The 19747-nt window shown below is 42.2% G+C and overlaps 1 protein-coding gene across 2 annotated transcripts; it reads left to right on the forward strand.

Moving 5' to 3' along the window:
* Positions 1–1526: 1526 nt before the first annotated feature.
* On the forward strand, positions 1527–19479 carry LOC105917098 (Na(+)/H(+) exchange regulatory cofactor NHE-RF2). Of its 2 annotated transcripts, none has more exons than XM_021310178.2 (6): positions 1527–2306; positions 6002–6319; positions 12917–13102; positions 14568–14721; positions 17774–17994; positions 18079–19479. In XM_021310178.2, exons 1-6 carry the CDS (start codon positions 2097–2099, stop codon positions 18244–18246), a joined length of 1257 nt encoding a protein of 418 aa, XP_021165853.2. In that variant the 5' UTR covers positions 1527–2096; the 3' UTR covers positions 18247–19479. The 2 variants fall into 2 exon arrangements, with proteins under 2 accessions (XP_021165853.2, XP_012707254.2); XM_012851800.3 differs by having other exon boundaries at positions 1529–2306; positions 12911–13102.
* Positions 19480–19747: the final 268 nt, after the last annotated feature.

The following is a 19747-nucleotide window of genomic DNA, read 5'->3' on the forward strand; positions in this document are numbered from 1 at the left end:
GCAAAACTCTCAATTTACCAGTCCGTCCCTCACCTATGATCATGAGGTATGGATCATGACCGAAAGAACGAGAACCCGGAAACAACCGGCTGAAATGAGCTTCCTTTGCAGGGTGGCCAGATTCTGCCAGATAGACAGGAACATCATCCGGGGGGAGCTCAAAGTAGAGCAGCTGCTTCTCGGCATCAAAAGGAATCCATTGAGGTGGTTTGGAGATCTGCTCAGGATGTTTCCTAAGTGCCTCCCTCTGAAAGTTCTCTGGCCATGTCCCACTGGGAGGAGACTCCGGGGAAGACCCAGAACTTCCTGGAGGGGCTATAGATTCTGCCTGACCTGGGAACACTTTGGGGTTCTTTTACCTGATGGAAGTGGGTGAAACAGTGCATTGCCCAGGGGGGGTGAGTTCTGAAGCAATGCGTGTGGCCCTTTCCTGGACTTGTGCAGATGGCATCCCTAAATCCTTCATCTCCTGCACTGTGCAGCTCCCACAAGGCAAGGCAAATTTATTTTTATAGCACATTTCAGTACAAAGACAATGCAAAGTGCTTTACATGATTAAAATACAGGAAAATAAAACAGAATAAAAGCAAGTTGGAATAAAATGTAGAAACAATATCACACTGTTCCGCTGAGGCACAAAATGCTTTCTATTGTAGCTCTGTAAAGGTTTTGTAACAGCTTAGTTACAGTTTCCTGAGAAAAAAGAGCTGTTGTTGGGTCTTCTTCATCAGATGGAAGGTGTTCACACTCCAGGAGAGGACAGAAGAGATGTAAATGCCTAGGAACTTGATGCTGTCCACACGCTCCACCACCTCTCCCTGTATGCAGAGATCGGCTTGTTAGGCTTCCTGGACCTCCTTTAGTCTACTATGACCTTTGGTCTTGACAGTGGTGTCGTCCCCAAACGTCACAACCATGTTTGTGGGATGGATAGCAGAGCAGCTGTGTGTGAAGAGGGCGAAGAGACCAGGGCTGCGGACACAGCCCTGTGGTGTTCCAGTGTTGAGGATCAGTGGGGTAGATGTGTGTTCCCCTCTCCTCACCACCTGGTGGCTGTTGGTGAGGAACAGCCATTAGAAAGGTCACTTTTATTTTTTGTATTTTTAAGAATGAAAATCAGGCCTGTCTTGTTTATAAAACCAGTAGAAGAAACAACCTAAAAGTTGGTCTGGACTATTTTACTCATTTGCAAAGATGCAAACATCTCACCTTTCTTGCATCTGAGTCAAATCAAGGAAGGTGAGACGTTCTCAAGCATATATGATGAACGCACACACCCACACATACGCAAAACAATCACACGGAAACGCCTTTTGTTTCATCCACGCTACATCCCCTTCCACGCATTCGCTCTTTTGGTGATCTGCAACGGAGATAGGGGTCAGAGGACTGATAAGGAGATATCATTTCTCGGGTCACAGCCTGTCGGGTTTCAGCTGCACCGCTCGGGGCAACTTTCTGCCTCTCCGGGAGGGCATCAAAGGAGCAAACCTCCCTGCGCACACATTCTGTCCTCTGCGAACAGATATAAATAACCGGATAAGTCCCAGCCCATTTATTTACAGTGGCTGTCCCACCAGCCTGCAGCAGCGCGGCTCTGCTGAGTCTCCAGGTGTGCGCTGCGGGGGATAGCGGCGTGTGTTGTTGACGCCTCGCCACTCTCACCGGGTCTCTCAGGAGGACACACGCCCCGCTGACGAGGAGAATTAGGTGTTACGTGCGTGGACCAGCTTTCTAATCTCTGATCTCTTGGATTATACTGATGGACGGGACTTAACCTGCACATGTTTCTTTTTAGCGCCATTTTACGCACCACTTTGCGCGCTCCTGTTTGCGCCCCAAAGATGGATTAATCGCCAAATAGATTTTTTTTTTTTTTTTGCCATATCCTATTTGCACTCTTTGTGTTTCTGTGGATTATTACCGGATTCATATGATGCTGAATAATGACGATGAGCTTTTTGTCTCTGGAGCGAGCGGGGGCGCGTTGGATTAGGAGCCAGCAACTTCCCAAGAAGGCTCTTCTGGCAAATCTACCTGTTTATTCCTGGGAGGCACTTTGAGTTTTTGTTCCCCCACCACTTTAACACGCTGGGATGGAGAATGATCTGAAACCTAGGCTCTGCTTTCTGATCAAAGGACAGCGCGGATATGGCTTCCACCTGCAGGGAGAGACGAAAAAGAAAGGTGGACACTTCATCCGCACAGTGGAGCCCGGCTCCCCGGCTGACTTGGCCGGACTCCGAGCTGGGGACCGACTGGTGGAGGTGAACGGGGAGAATGTGGAGAAAGAAACTCATCATCAGGTGGGTACTTAATTGTACAACGAGCGACATTTTATGTAAAGCTGAACCAGGTGAGGACCTACCTGTTAGACAACTTTTTTTTTTCTTTTCTTGCCTGAAGACGAGGGCGGCCCTAAATGGGTCAGTGTGAGCCTGTGTAATGGGAATCACAGCTTGTCTTTGTCATAACACAAAAGTATTATATGCCAGCAGGAGCTGATTGAGCCAAAAAAACACATTCGTTTAAACCAGATCCAGGCCCAAAATACAGGCGGACTTTGCGGCTTCTTGGAATTTCAATTGACGTAGAACAGGTGGACAAACGCTACAGCTGTGCGCATGCGTCTTATTCATCAGAAATATTCATTTCTGTCAGCAATTCAAGACAAAAAGTGAAATTTGTGTATATATATCTCCTTTTACATATTTCAGTTTTCACGTTGTTGTCACACTTAAATGTTTCAGATCTTCAAATAAATTTTAATATCAAAGATGACATAAATGAAAACAGAAAGCCGTTTTAAAACACTGATTTCATTTAAAAAAGCTATCTTGCCCAACTTTGTCTTAATACTTAAAGCAGCACCGTTTTGACCCAAGTGTTAGCTTAATTTGATATAGTATATGTATATAGATATATAGATATATATATCTATATATATAAATTCTTTTAAGGTCAATATAGAGCTCCCCCTCTCCCCCTGGCTTTGCCTCGTCCTCTCCCTCTCTCTGTTTCAATCGGAGACTGCGATGATAATCTAAAGGGGTAAATGTGGCCTTGTCTTTAAAACTAACTCCATAACTTCTCAATCAGCTGGTCCAAAGTGGTCTCCTATCAGATTCCAAAAAATTGCCACAGTGCAGTGTTTCCAGTTGCTTTCAGGGGCACTAAACTTGGAAATTACAGGTCCAGTGGCTCTTAGTAGCCAGAAGTTGCATGGTGCTGCTTTAAATCACAGTTTAACTCTGATTAACCAGCTTTTTTGGTACAATGTCCATTGCTGCACCCAGGCTTGGATACTCCGTGACACATAGAGTCAAGCAAGGCAAGTTTATTTGTATAGCACATTTCAGTAACAAGACAATTCAAAATGCTGTATGAACAGAACATTAGAAAACATACAGCGGAAAGTACATTGCAGTAGAATCAAGAGGAGTTGCACTACAAACTTAATCTAATGAAGTTTCAGATAACTGCAGCAGTTCGAATTATAATAATATTCAAAGGCAACTCTAAACAAATAGGTTTTTAACCTTGAGTTAAAGGAACTCAGGGTTTCAGCACATTTACAGTCTTCTTGGAGTTTGTTCCAGATAACTGGAGCATAAGAACTAAATTCTGCTTCTCCGTGTGTAATTTGGGTTCTGGGGAATTTTCCCTATCACAGAAGAAACCAGAACAACATAAGGTCCATTTTCACGATTCAACAAAAAGAAAGAGACTGAGCAAAAACGGCCTCCATGGAAGAAACTTCTGTAGACCAAAAAGAACCCAAAGGCTTGTTTCACCTTTCTCAACAAAGCCTTTAATGATACCAAAGACCCTTGGGAACATGTTCTCTGGCCTGATGAGATGTGCTTGTCGTAACATCTGGCATGTAACAGGGGGGTGCAGTATGTTGATACGGGGCCACCTTGCTGCTTCAGCACCTTAGCTGACCTGCTTTAATGATGTAGCCATACATTCTGCTCTCCACCACAAAATCCTGACGAAGAATGTTGACTCACTAATGTCAGTTCTCACAAACCCTTGTGCTTTTCATTAATTACTGAATATATGCATCATGACATGGAGGTGATTAGCCAGAGGCACTGCTGTGGTCCAAAGGCAGCTCAGGTTGCTTTGATAGTTGCCTTCAGCTTACCTGCATTGGTAGATCTGGGATCTCAAATCTTCCCTGCTCGAAATTAAAATCAGCAAAATTTATCAACAGAGGGAAGCAGGAAGTGCTCTAAAATGATCGGGTAAACAGCTGTGCTGATTTTGGACTTGGTCAAACCCAGTGGACCAATACCAGCAGATGACGTGGCTCTCCAAATCGTCACTGACTGTGGAAACTTTATGCTGGACTTCAAGCAATGCAGATTCTTCCTCCAGGCTCTGGGAGCTTGATTTTCAAATAAAATACAAACATTATCCGGACCATTGACAGTCCAGTCCTTTATCTCTCCAGCCCAGGTAAAATGGTTCTGAAGCTGGTTTCTTTTCAGGAGTGACTTCACACAATGAATGTGACAGTTGCAGCTCACATCCTCAATTGCTCTGACTCCATCCACAGACTATGCCTTGTGAATCTCCCCCAAACATATTTTGGACTTTGCTTCACAAACTTCGGAGGGTTGAATTCAATTCTATTAAGTTTATTTATATGCCTACAATCCAGAGCACATAATCTCAAGGCACTTTGCAAAACAATTTCAATCGAACCATACAGAGTCATGTACAGTGGAAAGTTGTCTGTATTGTGTTGATGACTGCAGCGGAAACTTGAGAGCTGGTTTTTAAGTCTAGAGGATGAAAAGGAGCACATACGTAATAGCTCAGCCAGTAGCTATGTCTAGGAGAGAGACAGGGTTGGCCACCAAAAGACAAGGCAAGTTGTGTCATCTATAGGGGAACATAAAGTTGTTGGACGCAGTAGCTAAGTCAATAGCTAGGATGTTATCACAGCTAAACAGAGCTTCAGACCATATGTAGTTACTAAAGAGAACAAAGATAAAAAGAACATAATGGTGAAATAACAACAATTAATGCCAAATTGGAGAACAGTAGGAGAACTCAGCAGAGAGAACTAGACCCTGATGTCCTCCAGCAGCCTAAGCCTATAGCAGCATAACTACAGAGATAGCTCAGGGTAACATAAGCCACTCTAACTATAAGCTACAAGGTATATAGCCACGTTATATGCCTTTAGCAAAAAGGAGACCAAAATCCAGCGGATCATGATGAAATAAGGCTATATACTTCACTGAGAGAAGCTAATAGCCATTAGCTGCTTCCTGCACATCCATTTATTTATTATTATAAATAAAAATGAAGGGCTTTATTTACTAACAAACTGGGCAAAAACAAAGCATAAAACTGGGAATTGGTTCCACAGGAGAGGAGCCTGATAGCTAAAGGATCTGCCTCCCATTCTACTTTTAGAGACTCTAGGAACCACCAGCAGACCTGCAGTCTGAGAGCGAAGTGCTCTGTTAGGAACATACGGGGTAATCAGAGCTCTGATATATGATGGAGCTTGATTATTAAGGGCTTTATACGTGAGAAGAAGAATTTTAAATTCTATTTAAAATAAGCCAGTGAAGGGAAGCGAAAATTGCAGAAATATGAAATAAGATCTCTCTTTTTAATTTTCATCAAAACTCTTGCTGTAGCTTTTTGGATCAGCTGAAGGATTTGAACTGCATTTAATGAACCTCCCGATAGTAAAGAATAACAATAGCCCGGCCTTGAAGTAACAAATGCATGGACTAGTTTTTCAGCATCACCCCTGGCCAGAATATTTCTTATTTTAGCAAAACAGGAAACCATAGAAACCTGTTTAATATGGGATCTAAATGTCCTAGTCAAGAATAACACCAAGTTATTTTACTTTAATACCAGAGGTATGAAAGGTTGGTGACTCCCCACCCCCCCAAAAAAAGATATTGTGCTCAGGGCCTTCTGCACAGCCTTGGCTCCGCCTCACGGTCTCCGCGTTTCTCCTCTGTAGGTGGTAAGCCGCATCTGCGAGGTGTCCCACCGCACCCGGCTGCTGGTGGTGGACAGAGAGACGGACGACTACCTGCGCAGCCAGGACCTGGCCTGCACAGAGGACCAGGCCATTGAAATGGGAAACCTCTCCCCGCGCCCCTCTCCCAGCCCCACACCCTCAGCCTCGCCCATTCCGAGGGAGAACTCCCCGCTGTGTCTCAAATCCAACCTCAGATACTTCTTCCATTTTCCCGCCGCAGACCCGCCCGCTCACTTAGCCGCTCAAGACAAAGCCAAGAGGGCATCGACGGCATCGAGTTCAGGGACAGACACAGAGGTAAGAGCTGACGACAGAAAGCATTGTTGCAAACAACAGAGCCTCGCCAACAGATTCACACCCTTGAACTGTCATATTTTGTCCTGTTACAAATGCAACTTTGAGTATATTTTTCTTTTGGTTTTATGTGACAGACCAACACTAAAACGGTGCATAATCGTGAAGAGAGAGAAAACCCCTCTATAGGTTTGGTAATTTTTACAGGTAAAAACCAGCATTTCAATCAGGAAAGTCAGAGTGGGTGAAGGGTGTCTGTAAACAGCAGTTTTCCAGTCCTGCCACAGGTTGCCTGGACTTTGACTGGGCCGTTCTAACATATGAATATGTGTTGATCACTGTGGCTGTGGGTGCATGTTTGAATTCACTGATCTGCTGGAAGGAAAACTTCCCGCTAGTCTCAAGTCTTTTGTAGCTTTTAACTGGTTTTCACCCATGACTGTGTTGTTCCCCTGCAGTAAATTAGAAACAGTGACCCAACAGAGACAGCCACCGCCATATTTCTGTTTTTGGGGGTCTGTTTTTCAGGGTGAGGCGCAGCAGTACATTTCCACCAGATCTCCGTTTTGAGAGCAAGTGAAAATGTTCTGTTCAGTCTACTCTGAAGACCTCTTCTTCCACATGTTCACGGTTTCCCCCTGCATGGTATGTGGCAAAGGTCATGGCTTTCATCTCTCCACTCCACCATGAAGACCAGATGCTTGGAGCGCAAAGCAAACACTGCTCCTGTCAAAAGATTCTCCCACCTGAGCTGTAGTTCTCTGCAGCTCCTCCAGAGATCAGATAATGGCTTAGGTTGTACACTGCAAAAAGGGAACTAAAAGTAAGTACAATTTTCTTAAAATATGTATATTTTTTTCCTTGATTTGAGCAGCTAAATAAGACTATTTGCCAATGGAATGAGAATGTCTACCCCTAAAATAAGATAATTATACATCCTGCACTTGAAATCAGATGAGGGAGATGAATTGTTCTCATTTTAAGTGCAAAAATCTTATTACATTGGCAAATAGTTTCATTTACCAGCTCAAATCAATGAAAAATACTCTAATTTCAAGAGGATTTTACCTACTAGTTTAGTTGATAGCTTTAGTTCCCTTTTCGCAGTGTGCTTTTCAAAGCTTGGGATTTTCTTTGATAATCAAACCATGCTTTTAAACTTTTCCACATCTCTATCCCTGATTTACACAAGTATTAGGTTTACTAGGAGGGCATAAAATCTGGCATTTTCTTCCTCTTCCATGAAAGACTTTTTCCTTTCAGCTTTTCTCTAAGCAACAAAATAAATACCTCCTCCTGCTTTTGTCTCCAAGTCAATAAACTCTATCGTACAGACCTGTCTGCTGTGTTCCTCGGTCTTCATGATGCTGTTTGTTTCCTGAATTTCTCTAACCTCTTCACGCCTTCTCAGAACAGCTGGCCCACTCTTCTAGTCAGTTGTCTCCTTTTTACAGCCGTTTTTACATATTTAAATCCAGGACTGAATTTAATTGGGTGTGATCAGGGAGAAAACAGGAGCGAGGGTTCAGATTTAACCAAGCAATGTTGAATGATTAAACACAATCAAGTGAGAATTCCAATTATTGCCGCTGACACCGAAGAATGTGCGAGCCGACGCATTCGGATTCCTAAAATTCAGCGTGTGGTATGTATTTCCACAAGTGCCCTACAGACCTCGGCATGACGTCTGAGAGTCTGACAGGCTGCGGGATTATCTGGGAACCGACTCTCACGGACTGGGCTCCGTTGTTTTGACCCCAAACAAGCCGGGCCCAGATACGCAGGACCAGCGGGCCACGACAAGCTGGCCATGTGTTTAGCTGAAAGCAGAGTAAATAAAGGCTGTTCCCTCGCTCTGCATCACGGCTGTCTTTATTCGCTTTTGCTTTAACGATTACTTGGAAAATGAGGTAAACCGGGAGCAGTTACATAACTGTCAACACTTGCTCCAGGCATATGTTATTTAAGCGATAATCTTCTGACAGGGACATGGCGTTGTGCAGGTGGAGTCTGCTGGAGTCTCATTCATTTGGTTCAGCAGCTCTGGAGCTCGTCTGTGCGACCCATTAGGGCAAATTAATCCCAGTCGAGCGCCAGCGGTTCACAGAGGACGCACTTTTTCACACACCGCCCCCGGGTCTTGTGACTGACATTCACCGCTCTGAACATGTAAATACAGACGCAGCATCATCGCTGCGTGATGTTATGATGGCGGACGCCCACATTACGGCAGGAAGGAAGGAAACCTCAGTGATGGCAGCTCAGGCTCACCGCGGACTCAAACAGACACATTCTCACTAATCTCACTTGGTCGCGTCATGAATCGCCCCTTGCATAAGTGCTTATATCCTTTGAACCTTTTAGCATTTCTTTGCATTAGAACATCACGCTTTGATGCCTGTCGTTTGGGATTTTACGGCCAGGCTTCTGCAACCTGAATGTGGCTCTTTGGGCCGTCTGCAGTGGTTCTTAATAATTTTTGGTCAAAGATTATATTGAACTGAGCAGGATATTTCATATCTATACTTTGATAAAAAGCTGATTTATATTTTTTCTGTGTACTTTGGTTCAATATCGGCATAGAAAGACCGCAATAAATTATTAACTTCCATAAACATGGGATTACTTAAATCCGTAACATGGGGTTACTTAAACACATTTGTTTGAATTAATCAAATCCACTTGGATCTATTTTCAAAGTTTAACAACAAAAACAATGTTGTTTCACTTTTGATTTTGGATTTAAGTAAACATGAATACAAACACAGATGGACAAAAGTGGGGTTTATATAATAAAAGCAAGGTCTTAACTAGTGTTGCACCGATACCGATACCAGTATGGGACGGGACTCAGACCCAGCACTAAAATGGTGGTATCGGTATCGGCGAGTACCAACAAATAGGGCACAGATATCATTTTGATGTTTGTATGTCACTTGAACGCAGCCTTCTCTCTCCCGACTAGTATTATACATGTTATATAAGTTCATGAAAGTTGCACTATTTTGGCATTTGAGAGCCAAAACTCAGAGTTTAAAAGAGATTATTCAATTATTAATGTAATGTTACTGTCTTACTGTTGCGCTACTATTATACATGTTATAATTTCACGAATGTTGCACTATTTTGGCCTTTGAGAGCCAAATGTTTATTCAACTATTGTCACCCATTCCAGGTAGGCAATAAAAAGTTCTACTACCCTAAGTAGTATGCAGTTCTTCATATATACACACACATCAATTTCAAACAGATGGTATTGGGGCCAAAAAAATGTAATCGGCGCAACACTAGTCTTAACAGCAGTGCATCATTTTAACAGCTGGAGACAGGGGGTTTGTTGGAGTTTGGTGGATCGGCTTATTGCAAAATTTAAATGTTCATTGTTTTGAATCTGATGGACTGCATAATGGCGCAGTGGGTAGCGCCATGCAGCAAGAAGGTCCTGGGTTTGAGTCCTACCCTTGCCCTGGGTCTTTCTGCATGGAATTAGCATGTTCTCCCTGTGCATGCGTGGGTTCTCTCCGGGTACTCCGGCTTCCTCCCACAGTCCAAAAAACATGACTGATTGTGAGATGTTCAAAGATTAGGAAGTTGTTTTACAACCTAGCCCTGTTTCAACTGGTCCCTTAGATTCTATTACATGCAGAAGGACCCTTACTTTGGTGTATCAGAATAAAGGGGTGTGGGTCCTTCCCTTTCTACTTACATATTGCAGTTTGTGGTTGTAATGTTACAAAAATGAGAAACGCTTGAACGGGTGTGAATACTTTAAGAGGGTTCTGGAAATGTCTTCATAAGTTACTCATGTTTAACTGAAGGGATTATTATAACCACATGCAACATGAAAATGTTTTATTCTGCTGGAGAGAAAGAAAAAAAAAAAGCCTCGGTTCGTTACAGTTGAGCGAAGCGTGCGTCCTGAGTGGGTTGTTAATATAGACCGACCTCACGGGTCAGAGTCATGAATGGGGTCGCTGACAACAAGCCAGCATGTCGGGGTGTGACTGCAGCTCACGATTCAAGTGTCAAACAGGTCGGTGCGCTCCACTGGCGCTACGCTCAGATGCACTCACAACAAAGCGGACTCTGCCGTCGCTCTTTCTGCTGTTGAAGGTGGAAATAGGACCGTCAGCTCTGGGGTCAGCTCACCGTGAAGGTAGCTTCTCATCTGTATGTCCAGACAGTCTGTTACCCGCAGGGCGCAGGCTACTGTAAAGCCCCGCAGCACGAAGCGCTCACACGCACCCAGCATGTGGCTTGTTGCGGAAGTCAGTGTCCAGGCTGGTGTCACGCAGAGTGTCAGCTCTTGTTTGACACAAGGCTCGGGATCAGATGTAATGGCTCAGACAGATCCACTTAGTCCACTTCGGTCAGCTCTGTGACCATCAGGTCACTCTGGCACCAAAACACCCACACACACACAGTCCTGCAAAACCACTCATACCCTTTGGATGTTTTCACCTTTTGTCACTTTTAACTTACAAACCTCTACGTATTTCATTGCCATTTGACTCTCTCTTGCTTTTCTCTACAAATCCAAATCTGAACTGCATTGTGCATTTCCGTTTAGCACCCCCGCTACCCTCATACTGTACCTCTACATAAAGCCAGTGAAGCATTCAATAACCCCACGTGCGGCACGATAACACGACTTAACCCGAAGACATCATTTCCACGCTGAAACGTGGTGGTCGCAGCATCATGCTTGGCCTTAGCAGGGACAGGGAAACTGGTCAAATATGATTAAGATTAAGATTAAGATAGGCTTTATTGATCTCACATTGGAGAAATTCACATGTCACATCGGCTCAGTAATCAGTAATCAGGAGAAGAAGAAGGTTCCAAAGTAGGACAAGGTGCATCAGGTATATACAGTGTGTCCTCGTTTATACAGTGGATCAAAAAGAAGTAGATAAGAAAATAAAAATAAAAATACAAAATAGAGATAAGGCAGAGGATGTCTTATGTACATTCACGGTGACTTATATACAAGTGTATTGACATATATTCTGGTGTAATAGCAGCAGAAGTCACTTCTTTCAGGATTATTGCAGAGTGTATTAAATAGAATTGCACATTAGTTATTGCATATTAGTCATTAAAGTTATTGTTACAGTTACAGTGCAGCATTGTATAATCTGATGGGAAGATGAATGGAGTTAAATACAGGGCATTTCTGGAAGAAACCCTGTTAAAGGCTGAAAATGACCCTCCAGCATGACAAAAACTTTAAATGTGCAATAGATATAACTTAGATCAAAGTATATTCATGTGTTACAATGGCCCAGTCAAAGTCTGGGGAAAGTCAAATTGAAATCTGCAACAAGACCTCAAAACTGATATTAACAGATGCTCTTCACCCTGAGTTTTAGCTATTTTGCAAAAAGAAAAAGTTTCTGGGCAAACAAAGCTCGTATTTGCAGTAATTTACTTATCCTTATGTTGTTTCATTTCCACTAAACAGTTATGCGCTTCTTTGTGTTGGTCTATCCAATAAAAGCCCAATAAAATACATCAAAGTTGATGGGAAGATGAACAGCGTTAAAATCAGGGCAATTCTGGAAGAAAGGCTGCAAATGACCCTCCAGGCGGACGGCAACCCCAAACATGCAGCAGATACGGCTTAGATCAAAGCATATTCCCGTGTTAAAATGGCCCAGTCAAAGTCTAACTAAAAATCTGCAACAAGAGTTGAAAACTGATATTCACAGATGCTCTCCATCCTGAGTTTTAGCTATATTATTAAAAAAAAAAGAAATCAGTTTCAAGGCACACAAAACTGGTATTTGCTGTGATTTATTTATCTTTATATTGTTTTATTTCCACTTAACAATTATGCACTACTTTGTGTTGGTCTCTCCGATAAAAGCCCAATAAAATACATTGTGGTAATGTGACAAAATGTTGAAAAGTCCCAGGGGTGTGAATACTTTAGCAAAGAACCGTAAACCTCAACACAGCCATCTTAAATCAGAAGACTAATTAAAGTAAACTATTCAATATTATTAATAAAAACATTTTCATTTTGCCCCACAGCTACTTTGAAATGGCAATCAGAGGAACGGCCTTTCGTCTTTAGATGATACGATACAACACGACCGTCCTGCAACAGCTGTCCTGAAAACCGATACGCCATATTGAGTTAGTGCCCAGCCCTAACCTGCGCAATCTTTTTCAGCCCAGCACAACAGCCCCGTAAGGGAGCCTGTGGCCGGGAAAGACATCCTGTCATTTGTTCTAAATTTATCGCTTTCGAGGCCCAGAGATGGGTTGTTTGTGTCAAGCTGAGACGGCTTAGTGCTGCAGGCTCCGGCGGCCTCCTCGCAAATAAGTAGAGTCGCAGCATTTAACGGCCCTGCTAGTGTGTTTATAGGTTTTAATCGTGTAAACAGAATTTCCTGAAGCACAATCAACCTCAGTGGTAGAGATTTAAACCAGTCCAACAGATATTTTCTAAAGAGAAGAAACTGCTTCTATGGATAAATTGTAGCTTCACATTTTACTCCGGATAGAAACAGACACCTAAAACTGAAAATCTAACTTATTTACTCCTGTTGCATTGACGTTAAACCTGCACACCCTTCGCTGTCTCAGCTGCAGGTCGAGCCTTCGCCTTCGCCGACGCCGGAGCGCCTTCCTCGTCTGTGTCGCCTGGTGAAGGCAGAGAACGGCTACTGCTTCAACCTGCAGAGCGACAAGAAGAAGGGCGGCCAGTTTGTCCGATCCGTGGACCCCGACTCGCCTGCAGAGAGAGCGGGCGTCCGACCTGGAGACAGAATAGTGGAGGTACACCTTGCTTACAAAAAAACGGAGCGGTACCGACGCATTTTAAGAGTGCTTTATTGGAGAAAGTACAATTTTAGCAGCAGGAATAATAACGTTTGGTATTGTGATTGTATTTAAGGCATTTATTTTCAATGTTGGCCTTTAAATAGGGCTTTTCAACTTGATTGGCATTCCTGGTAAAGATGGTCATGGTCATGGTCATGTTGTTTTATTTTGAAACATGATATGATTTAACAATGTTTACATTTAATACTTCATAAACATGCATCATGTTTCAAAAAGGAGTAGGATGAAGCATAAGCTTATTAAGCCCTACCCCTCAGTTACATGTGTCATGGAGGTAAAGGACAAAATATTTACAGTAAAACAAACAGTATACCAACTTTTTATATATTACTCTTTTTTTGTATTCATCAAAAATACTTTTCTTATATTCTTTTTTGAATTGCTGGATGCTTTTACATTGTTTAATGTTTTCAGGCAAGCTGTTCCAGAGCTTCACTCCGCTAACTGATAAACTAAAACTTCTTTTTGTTGTTCGAACATACTTAGTTTTAAAATTTAATTTTCCTCTTAAATTATAACTCCCATCTCTATCAGAAAACACTTGTTGTATGTGCACAGGAAGTAAGTTATTTCTTGCTATATAAAGGATTTGAGCAGTTCTGAAATTGATCAGATCTACAAATTTGAGAAATCTTGAATCAAGGAAGAAACAGAGGGTGTGATCTCTAAAATGTTTGTTGTTCGTTACTCGTATTGCTTTCTTTTGCATAATAATCAATGGTTGAATGTTTGTTTTGTAAGTGTGACCCCACACTTCAACGCAATAGGTTAGATAAGGCTGAAATAATGAGCAGTATAATGTGTGTAAAGCTTGTTTGGTTAGAATGTGCCGGACTTTATTTATAACAGCCAAAAGAATGAGTAAAAAGCTTTAACTAAACTCCTCTTTTATAGCAGTAGATTGATCTCACACTGAAAATGTTATTGAAACCCAACCTTTAATTTTTGTGCATTTAATCAGTAGGAATAAAATAGCAAAATAAAAAAATGTAATCTGTGGCTCATAGAGTTTGTGCAAATGGTTCTTCCCTTTATACTCTAAACTTGGGTCATTTATAGGAGAAGAGCAAGTGCTGTTCTGTTGGCAAAAGGCAGTTGTCCAAGTTATGAGCAGCAATAAAACGATGAATTTAAGGCTTTTATTGATCCTTATAACGGGTGGCATTAAGTGCAAAGGGTGCTGAATGTCTGCTTGTGAGCTGCATTGCCCAATTGAGACGTTGTTTCCATGTTCCTCCGTGTGAAGTGCACATTTACTGACGTTGAAATGGAGAGCGCTGACGCAGGGAAAGGATTTCATGCAAAGCAGCTTCCTCTCAAATCGCAGTCTCTGTCTGCGCAGCATCTCACCCTGCCTCTCAGTTTTCTCTCCACTGATGTTCCTTTTTCATCGTCTCAGGTAAACGGAGTCAACACAAAAGGCCTGAGGCACTCAGAGGTGGTGGCGCTCATCAGATCCAAAGGGGATGAAGTCTCTCTTCTGGTGGTTGACCAGGAGACGGACGAACTCTTCCGCAGACTGGGAATTACCCCGACCACCGCACACATTAAAGGTCAGACAGCACCTCCAGCCCTGACCAGTCCAAGCAGCATTCACTCCTGGGGAACCGTAGAGCCACAGGAAGAGTCATCTGCATTGTACATGGCTTTGCTGCAATCCCTCATACTGAGCAAGCATGAAGCGACAGTGGGAAGAAAAACCACCCATTAACGGGAAAAAAAACCTCCGGCAGAACCGGGCTCAGTATGAACGGTCATCTGCCTCGACCGACTGGGGTTACAGAAGACAGAACAGAGACACAACAAGAGAAACAAAAAAGCACAGAAGCACACATTGATCTAACACTCTTGACACTCAAGTCTGCTGACACAATGCTTAAAGCCCTTGCAGCTTGACGGGTTCACGTGTGGGCCCGGCTGAGACAGGTGTTTAAACTCCGCCTCTAAAAAAGGTGAAACACTGCTTTTTTTTTTTTTTTTTTTTTTTTCTAATTGGCTCGCAAGAGGACGCTGTAGTGTTTCCGGGACAATCCCAATCAAATTCTTTTTGCACAAATCCTCATGGTTTTACAATCGTTAAACACACCTGATGAGATTTAAAGGTCCTCTAAACACAGTGGATGTTTAGAAAAAAAGCACAATATACACCACACATTTACTGACCTCCTATGTCTGGTATCAGGTGAAACTAGAGGAAGCCCCTTTCCCAGTTTTGTTAAGCTCGTCTTTGTAACACCATATCTGGGGACGTCATTTTCGTGCATAATCTAGTTTATGATTTAGCTTTATGCATTGCTTTGCACATTGTTGGTATAATTTAATTCAAATCAAAAATACTTTATTAATGCCAAAGGGAAATTAAATGCTGTTGTAACTCACATTATGGGGTTTCTTCAACGAGTTGTTGTACAGCTGACGGCTGCAGGCAGGAAGGATCTCTTGTCCCGGTCTGTCTTACATCACATCTGGAGACGCCTCTGACTGAAGACACTGTGGTTGTGCAACAGTCTGATGAAGAGGATGCTCAGGGTTCTCCGTACTGTTCTTCAATTTGTATAGAATCCTTCTTTGCATAGTCATCTCCAGAGGATCTGGAGGGGTTGGCATAATGCCGCGCAACAATGGTACATTTTGATGATACAATTCAAATAGCGCCAATTCATGAAACATGTCATCTCAAGGCACTTTACAAAGTCAAAATCAATCATATTATACAGATTGGTCAAAAAGTTCCTATATAAGGAAACCAGTTGATTGCATCAAAGTCCCGACAAGCAGCATTCACTCCTGAAAGAGCGTAGAGCCACAGGGAGAGACGTCTGCATTGTACATGGCTTTGCAGCAATCCCTCATACTGAGCAAGCATGAAGCGACAGTGGAAAGAAAAACCACCCATTAGCGGGAAGGAAAACCTCCAGCAGAACCAGAACCAGGCTCAGTATGAACGGTCATCTGCCTCGACCGACTGGGGGTTAGAGAAGACAGAGCAGAGACACAACAAGAGAGACAAAAAAGCACAGAAGCACACATTGATCCAGTAATCTGTTCTACATTAGATGGTAATAGCGGGTGATCTGTCTTCTCTGGATGATGTCACAGTTAACAGAACGTCAGACCAGGTGTACCTACTATGAAGAAAAAATAAAGAGAGAGAACAAAAAGTTAAAAGCTGAAATGACAACAGTCATTTCAATGTAATGCAATGCAAAACTGGAGAACAGTATAAATCAGTAGAGTGAGAACAATTAGACCCTGATGTCCTCCAGCAGCCTAAGCCTATAGCAGCATAACTATAGATGTAACTCAGAGTAACATGAGTCACTCTAACTATAAGCTTTGTCAAAAAGGAAAGTTTTAAGATTAGTCTTAAAAGTAGACAGGGTGATACAAGGGGAAAATGTGTAGATTAAAGACTTTTTCATATGCATAAGGAGTCCTGCGATGGAACTCTGCACTTTTATTTGACCAGATTCCATGTTAAAAAGCACATTTGGAACAGTTTTGGCACATCTGACTAAATTGTGCCAAAATCACAAGTCCGCCTGCCACACTGCCCACTGAAACCGTGTGCTTCAGTCCAGATTTGCTTCAGGCATAGTCACGTAAAAAAAATAAAGAAATCAGATGCTTTTCCTTGGTTTTCATGGTGTTTTGTACTGTTTATTTAGGGCAGGGGTGTCAAACTCATTTTGGTTGAGGGGCCGCATACAGCTTAATCTGATCTCAAGAGGGCCACACGAGTAAACTCATTGCAAGATTAAATAGAACTAATAAATGTGGACTTGTTGTTGATTTTTATATTAAGTTAATTTCACTTTTACACAATATATTATGAATAACCTCAGCGTTTTTAAGAAAAATATGTGCAATTTCAACAATACTCAGTTAAACATGTACTTGTGCATTATGCATAAGAACTGATCATAGTGATTGTACAATGTTGAAAAACATTTATTCACATTTTTTGGAACTTAAAAACACTGTCCTGCATGACAAAATACATCAAACAGATAAAAATTAAGAAATGATTTGAATTTTTCCACACCTGAAGCTTAATCTGCTAATTAAAACACAGCGCCCCTCGTGGACAATATAGGAACTGCATATTTTCAATTAAACGAAGTGCATGTTTTTTTCAATAATTGTTTTATCATTCTCTTCCTTTTAGCTTGTCCACTTGTGAAAGTCAAATCTGATGAGCTCTTTGTGGCATCGTATTGCCACATTGCCAGACAGGACACTGAAAAAAAAAAAAACATTTTTTTTTTTTTTTTTTTTTTTTATAATGATAATGCATTTAGCCACAGGGCCGGACTAAATTGTTCGGCGGGCCGTATGTTTGACACCCCTGATTTAGGGCAATGGTCAATTTGTGTTTTTTCTTTGTTCAATTACCAATACATCAGGCATAGTGACAGTCGCAATAGTGGTTCCACTGGAAAATAAAAATATTATTTTATGTTTACCGTTACACAGGAAGCAAAAGTTTGCATTTAGACTATATAACTGCGTAGGTGTAGTTGATTTATATCGGGGATGTCATTTCAGGCGGAAATTGCTTGGGAACCCCTCAGGCCTTGACAGGGATTGCTTTTATTTCCACAGAGGTCTACGTGGACGAAAGACGAGCAGAAAGCGCCCCTCCGACCCCGTCCCCCACCACCGAGCTCTCTGCGACAGACGCACCGGTCATTAGCGTCACGCTGACGGACTCCGGCGTCACGAACAGCTCTCCGAAATCCCGGGCCAACGGGAGCTCAGCGTCCCAGTCGTCCAGGAGTTCCACTACCCAGTCAGAGATCAGCAGCTCAGACATGAGCTTCCAGGTGAGAGAAAAACGTGATTCACACGACCGACGAACGATGGTTTGGAGGGCCAGAATGAACCACGCCTGTCTGCATGCACGCTAGGTTCCCGAGGACGACGACAGGCGCATTTCTGACCCCTTCATGGACAGCGGCCTGCGCCTGAGTCCCACAGCAGCCGAAGCCAGGCAGAAGGTCCTCGCCACTCGCAACAAGAAGAGGGCGCCCCCTATGGACTGGAGCAGGAAGCAGGAGCTCTTCAGCAACTTTTGAACCAAGAAGATGCAAAGAAAGAAGAAAAAAAACGAGGCACAAGAATGGCACAAAAAAAATCGTAATGGTTCTGCACTATTTATACTCAAAAATAAACTTTGTCATATTGTAGATGTGTGGACAGAAAGAGGGCAAAATGTAATAAAAGGAAGTTACTGTTTAGTGTAAGGTCGATACGTAATATCAAATATTATTCTCTAGGTATCGTCTGAACAGCTATCGCTAACGATGAAGACATTTCCCTGCATGCAATGCTTTGTACAGTGACCGTTTGACAGAGCGCTGAGACTCTGTCATAAAAACGAGAGCCAGATGATAGACATTCCTAGTTAAGGCTAATATGGACAGGAAACTGACTGAAACAGAAACTACAATTCATCAGCTAATACCTAGATCGGCTTTGAAGTTTCAAAACTCCAGAAAGCATATGTCTTGTTCAGACGCACGTCCCTTGAGACGATGCAACAACTATTGCAGTGCATGATAATTTTCCAGGAAAAAAGGAGCAAATCTCTGCGCCGCACGGACACCAGACAGCAGATTTATCTAAAAGGGAGATCCAAATCTGAACCACAGATGGCTAGCCATAGGACTGGAGCTGTATGGAGTAGTGACCATTATTCAGGGTTGGCATTTTTCTCTTTAATGTGTCGGCTGATTATATTTTGACGTCGTTGTGTGCATCTGTTGTAAAGCTATGTGTAAAAACATTCATGATGGAAGCAGGAAGGAAGCGATTGAAGCATGTGGATAGTTGATCACTGACCTTTGATAACTGGAGCCAAAGGCCTAAACTTTGACTGATATGACGCCATGTTCATGAAGCAGAAGCTTGTCTGATGGAAGTTGGCTGTGGACAAAGATGGTAGGTCTTTTTTTTATGTCTTTTTCGTTTTTTTCTTGTCTCAGTTTCTGCCAAACCAGCTTAGAAACACCATCACTCCTGTTTGCGTCAGTTTGATTTCACACCTATGTCCATAAACTGTCAATATCTGTCGTTTAACGGTTGTATTTTTGGCAGAAAAATGTCCAACATCCTGACCTCTGACGTCTGTTTAGCAGAAGAAGTAGAAGTTTTATGTAATTTGATGTTAATCGTTTTCAGAATAGACGCTATGTAACCTTAAATGTACATACAAATGATTAGTCTAGTTTATAAAATAAATGATGGCTGATCACTTCAGTGCTCCTCTTATATATCAATGGATATTTAATGGGAATACTGTTAAAATAGACCTTTTTGTTACTCATTTAACATTTTTTTTCACCTTTCTTTGCTTTAAACATTTAACAGTGGGAAATAAGTTTTTAAAAACACAATTGTATTGCTACAGTAATTTAAGGCCATAGTTCTCAAATATGGAGCAACAAGTGTTCCATTTTTATATCACAAATTTAGCCGACATGATTAACAATTAGCTCACTTTTCCTCAGATGTAGCAAATGTTTAAAACAGAGAGAAACACCTTTTAAAAATATTAAATATCTATGTCTGTGTATC

Source organism: Fundulus heteroclitus, unplaced genomic scaffold (genome assembly GCF_011125445.2).
Source record: "Fundulus heteroclitus isolate FHET01 unplaced genomic scaffold, MU-UCD_Fhet_4.1 scaffold_92, whole genome shotgun sequence".
Taxonomy (NCBI): Eukaryota; Metazoa; Chordata; class Actinopteri; order Cyprinodontiformes; family Fundulidae; genus Fundulus; species Fundulus heteroclitus.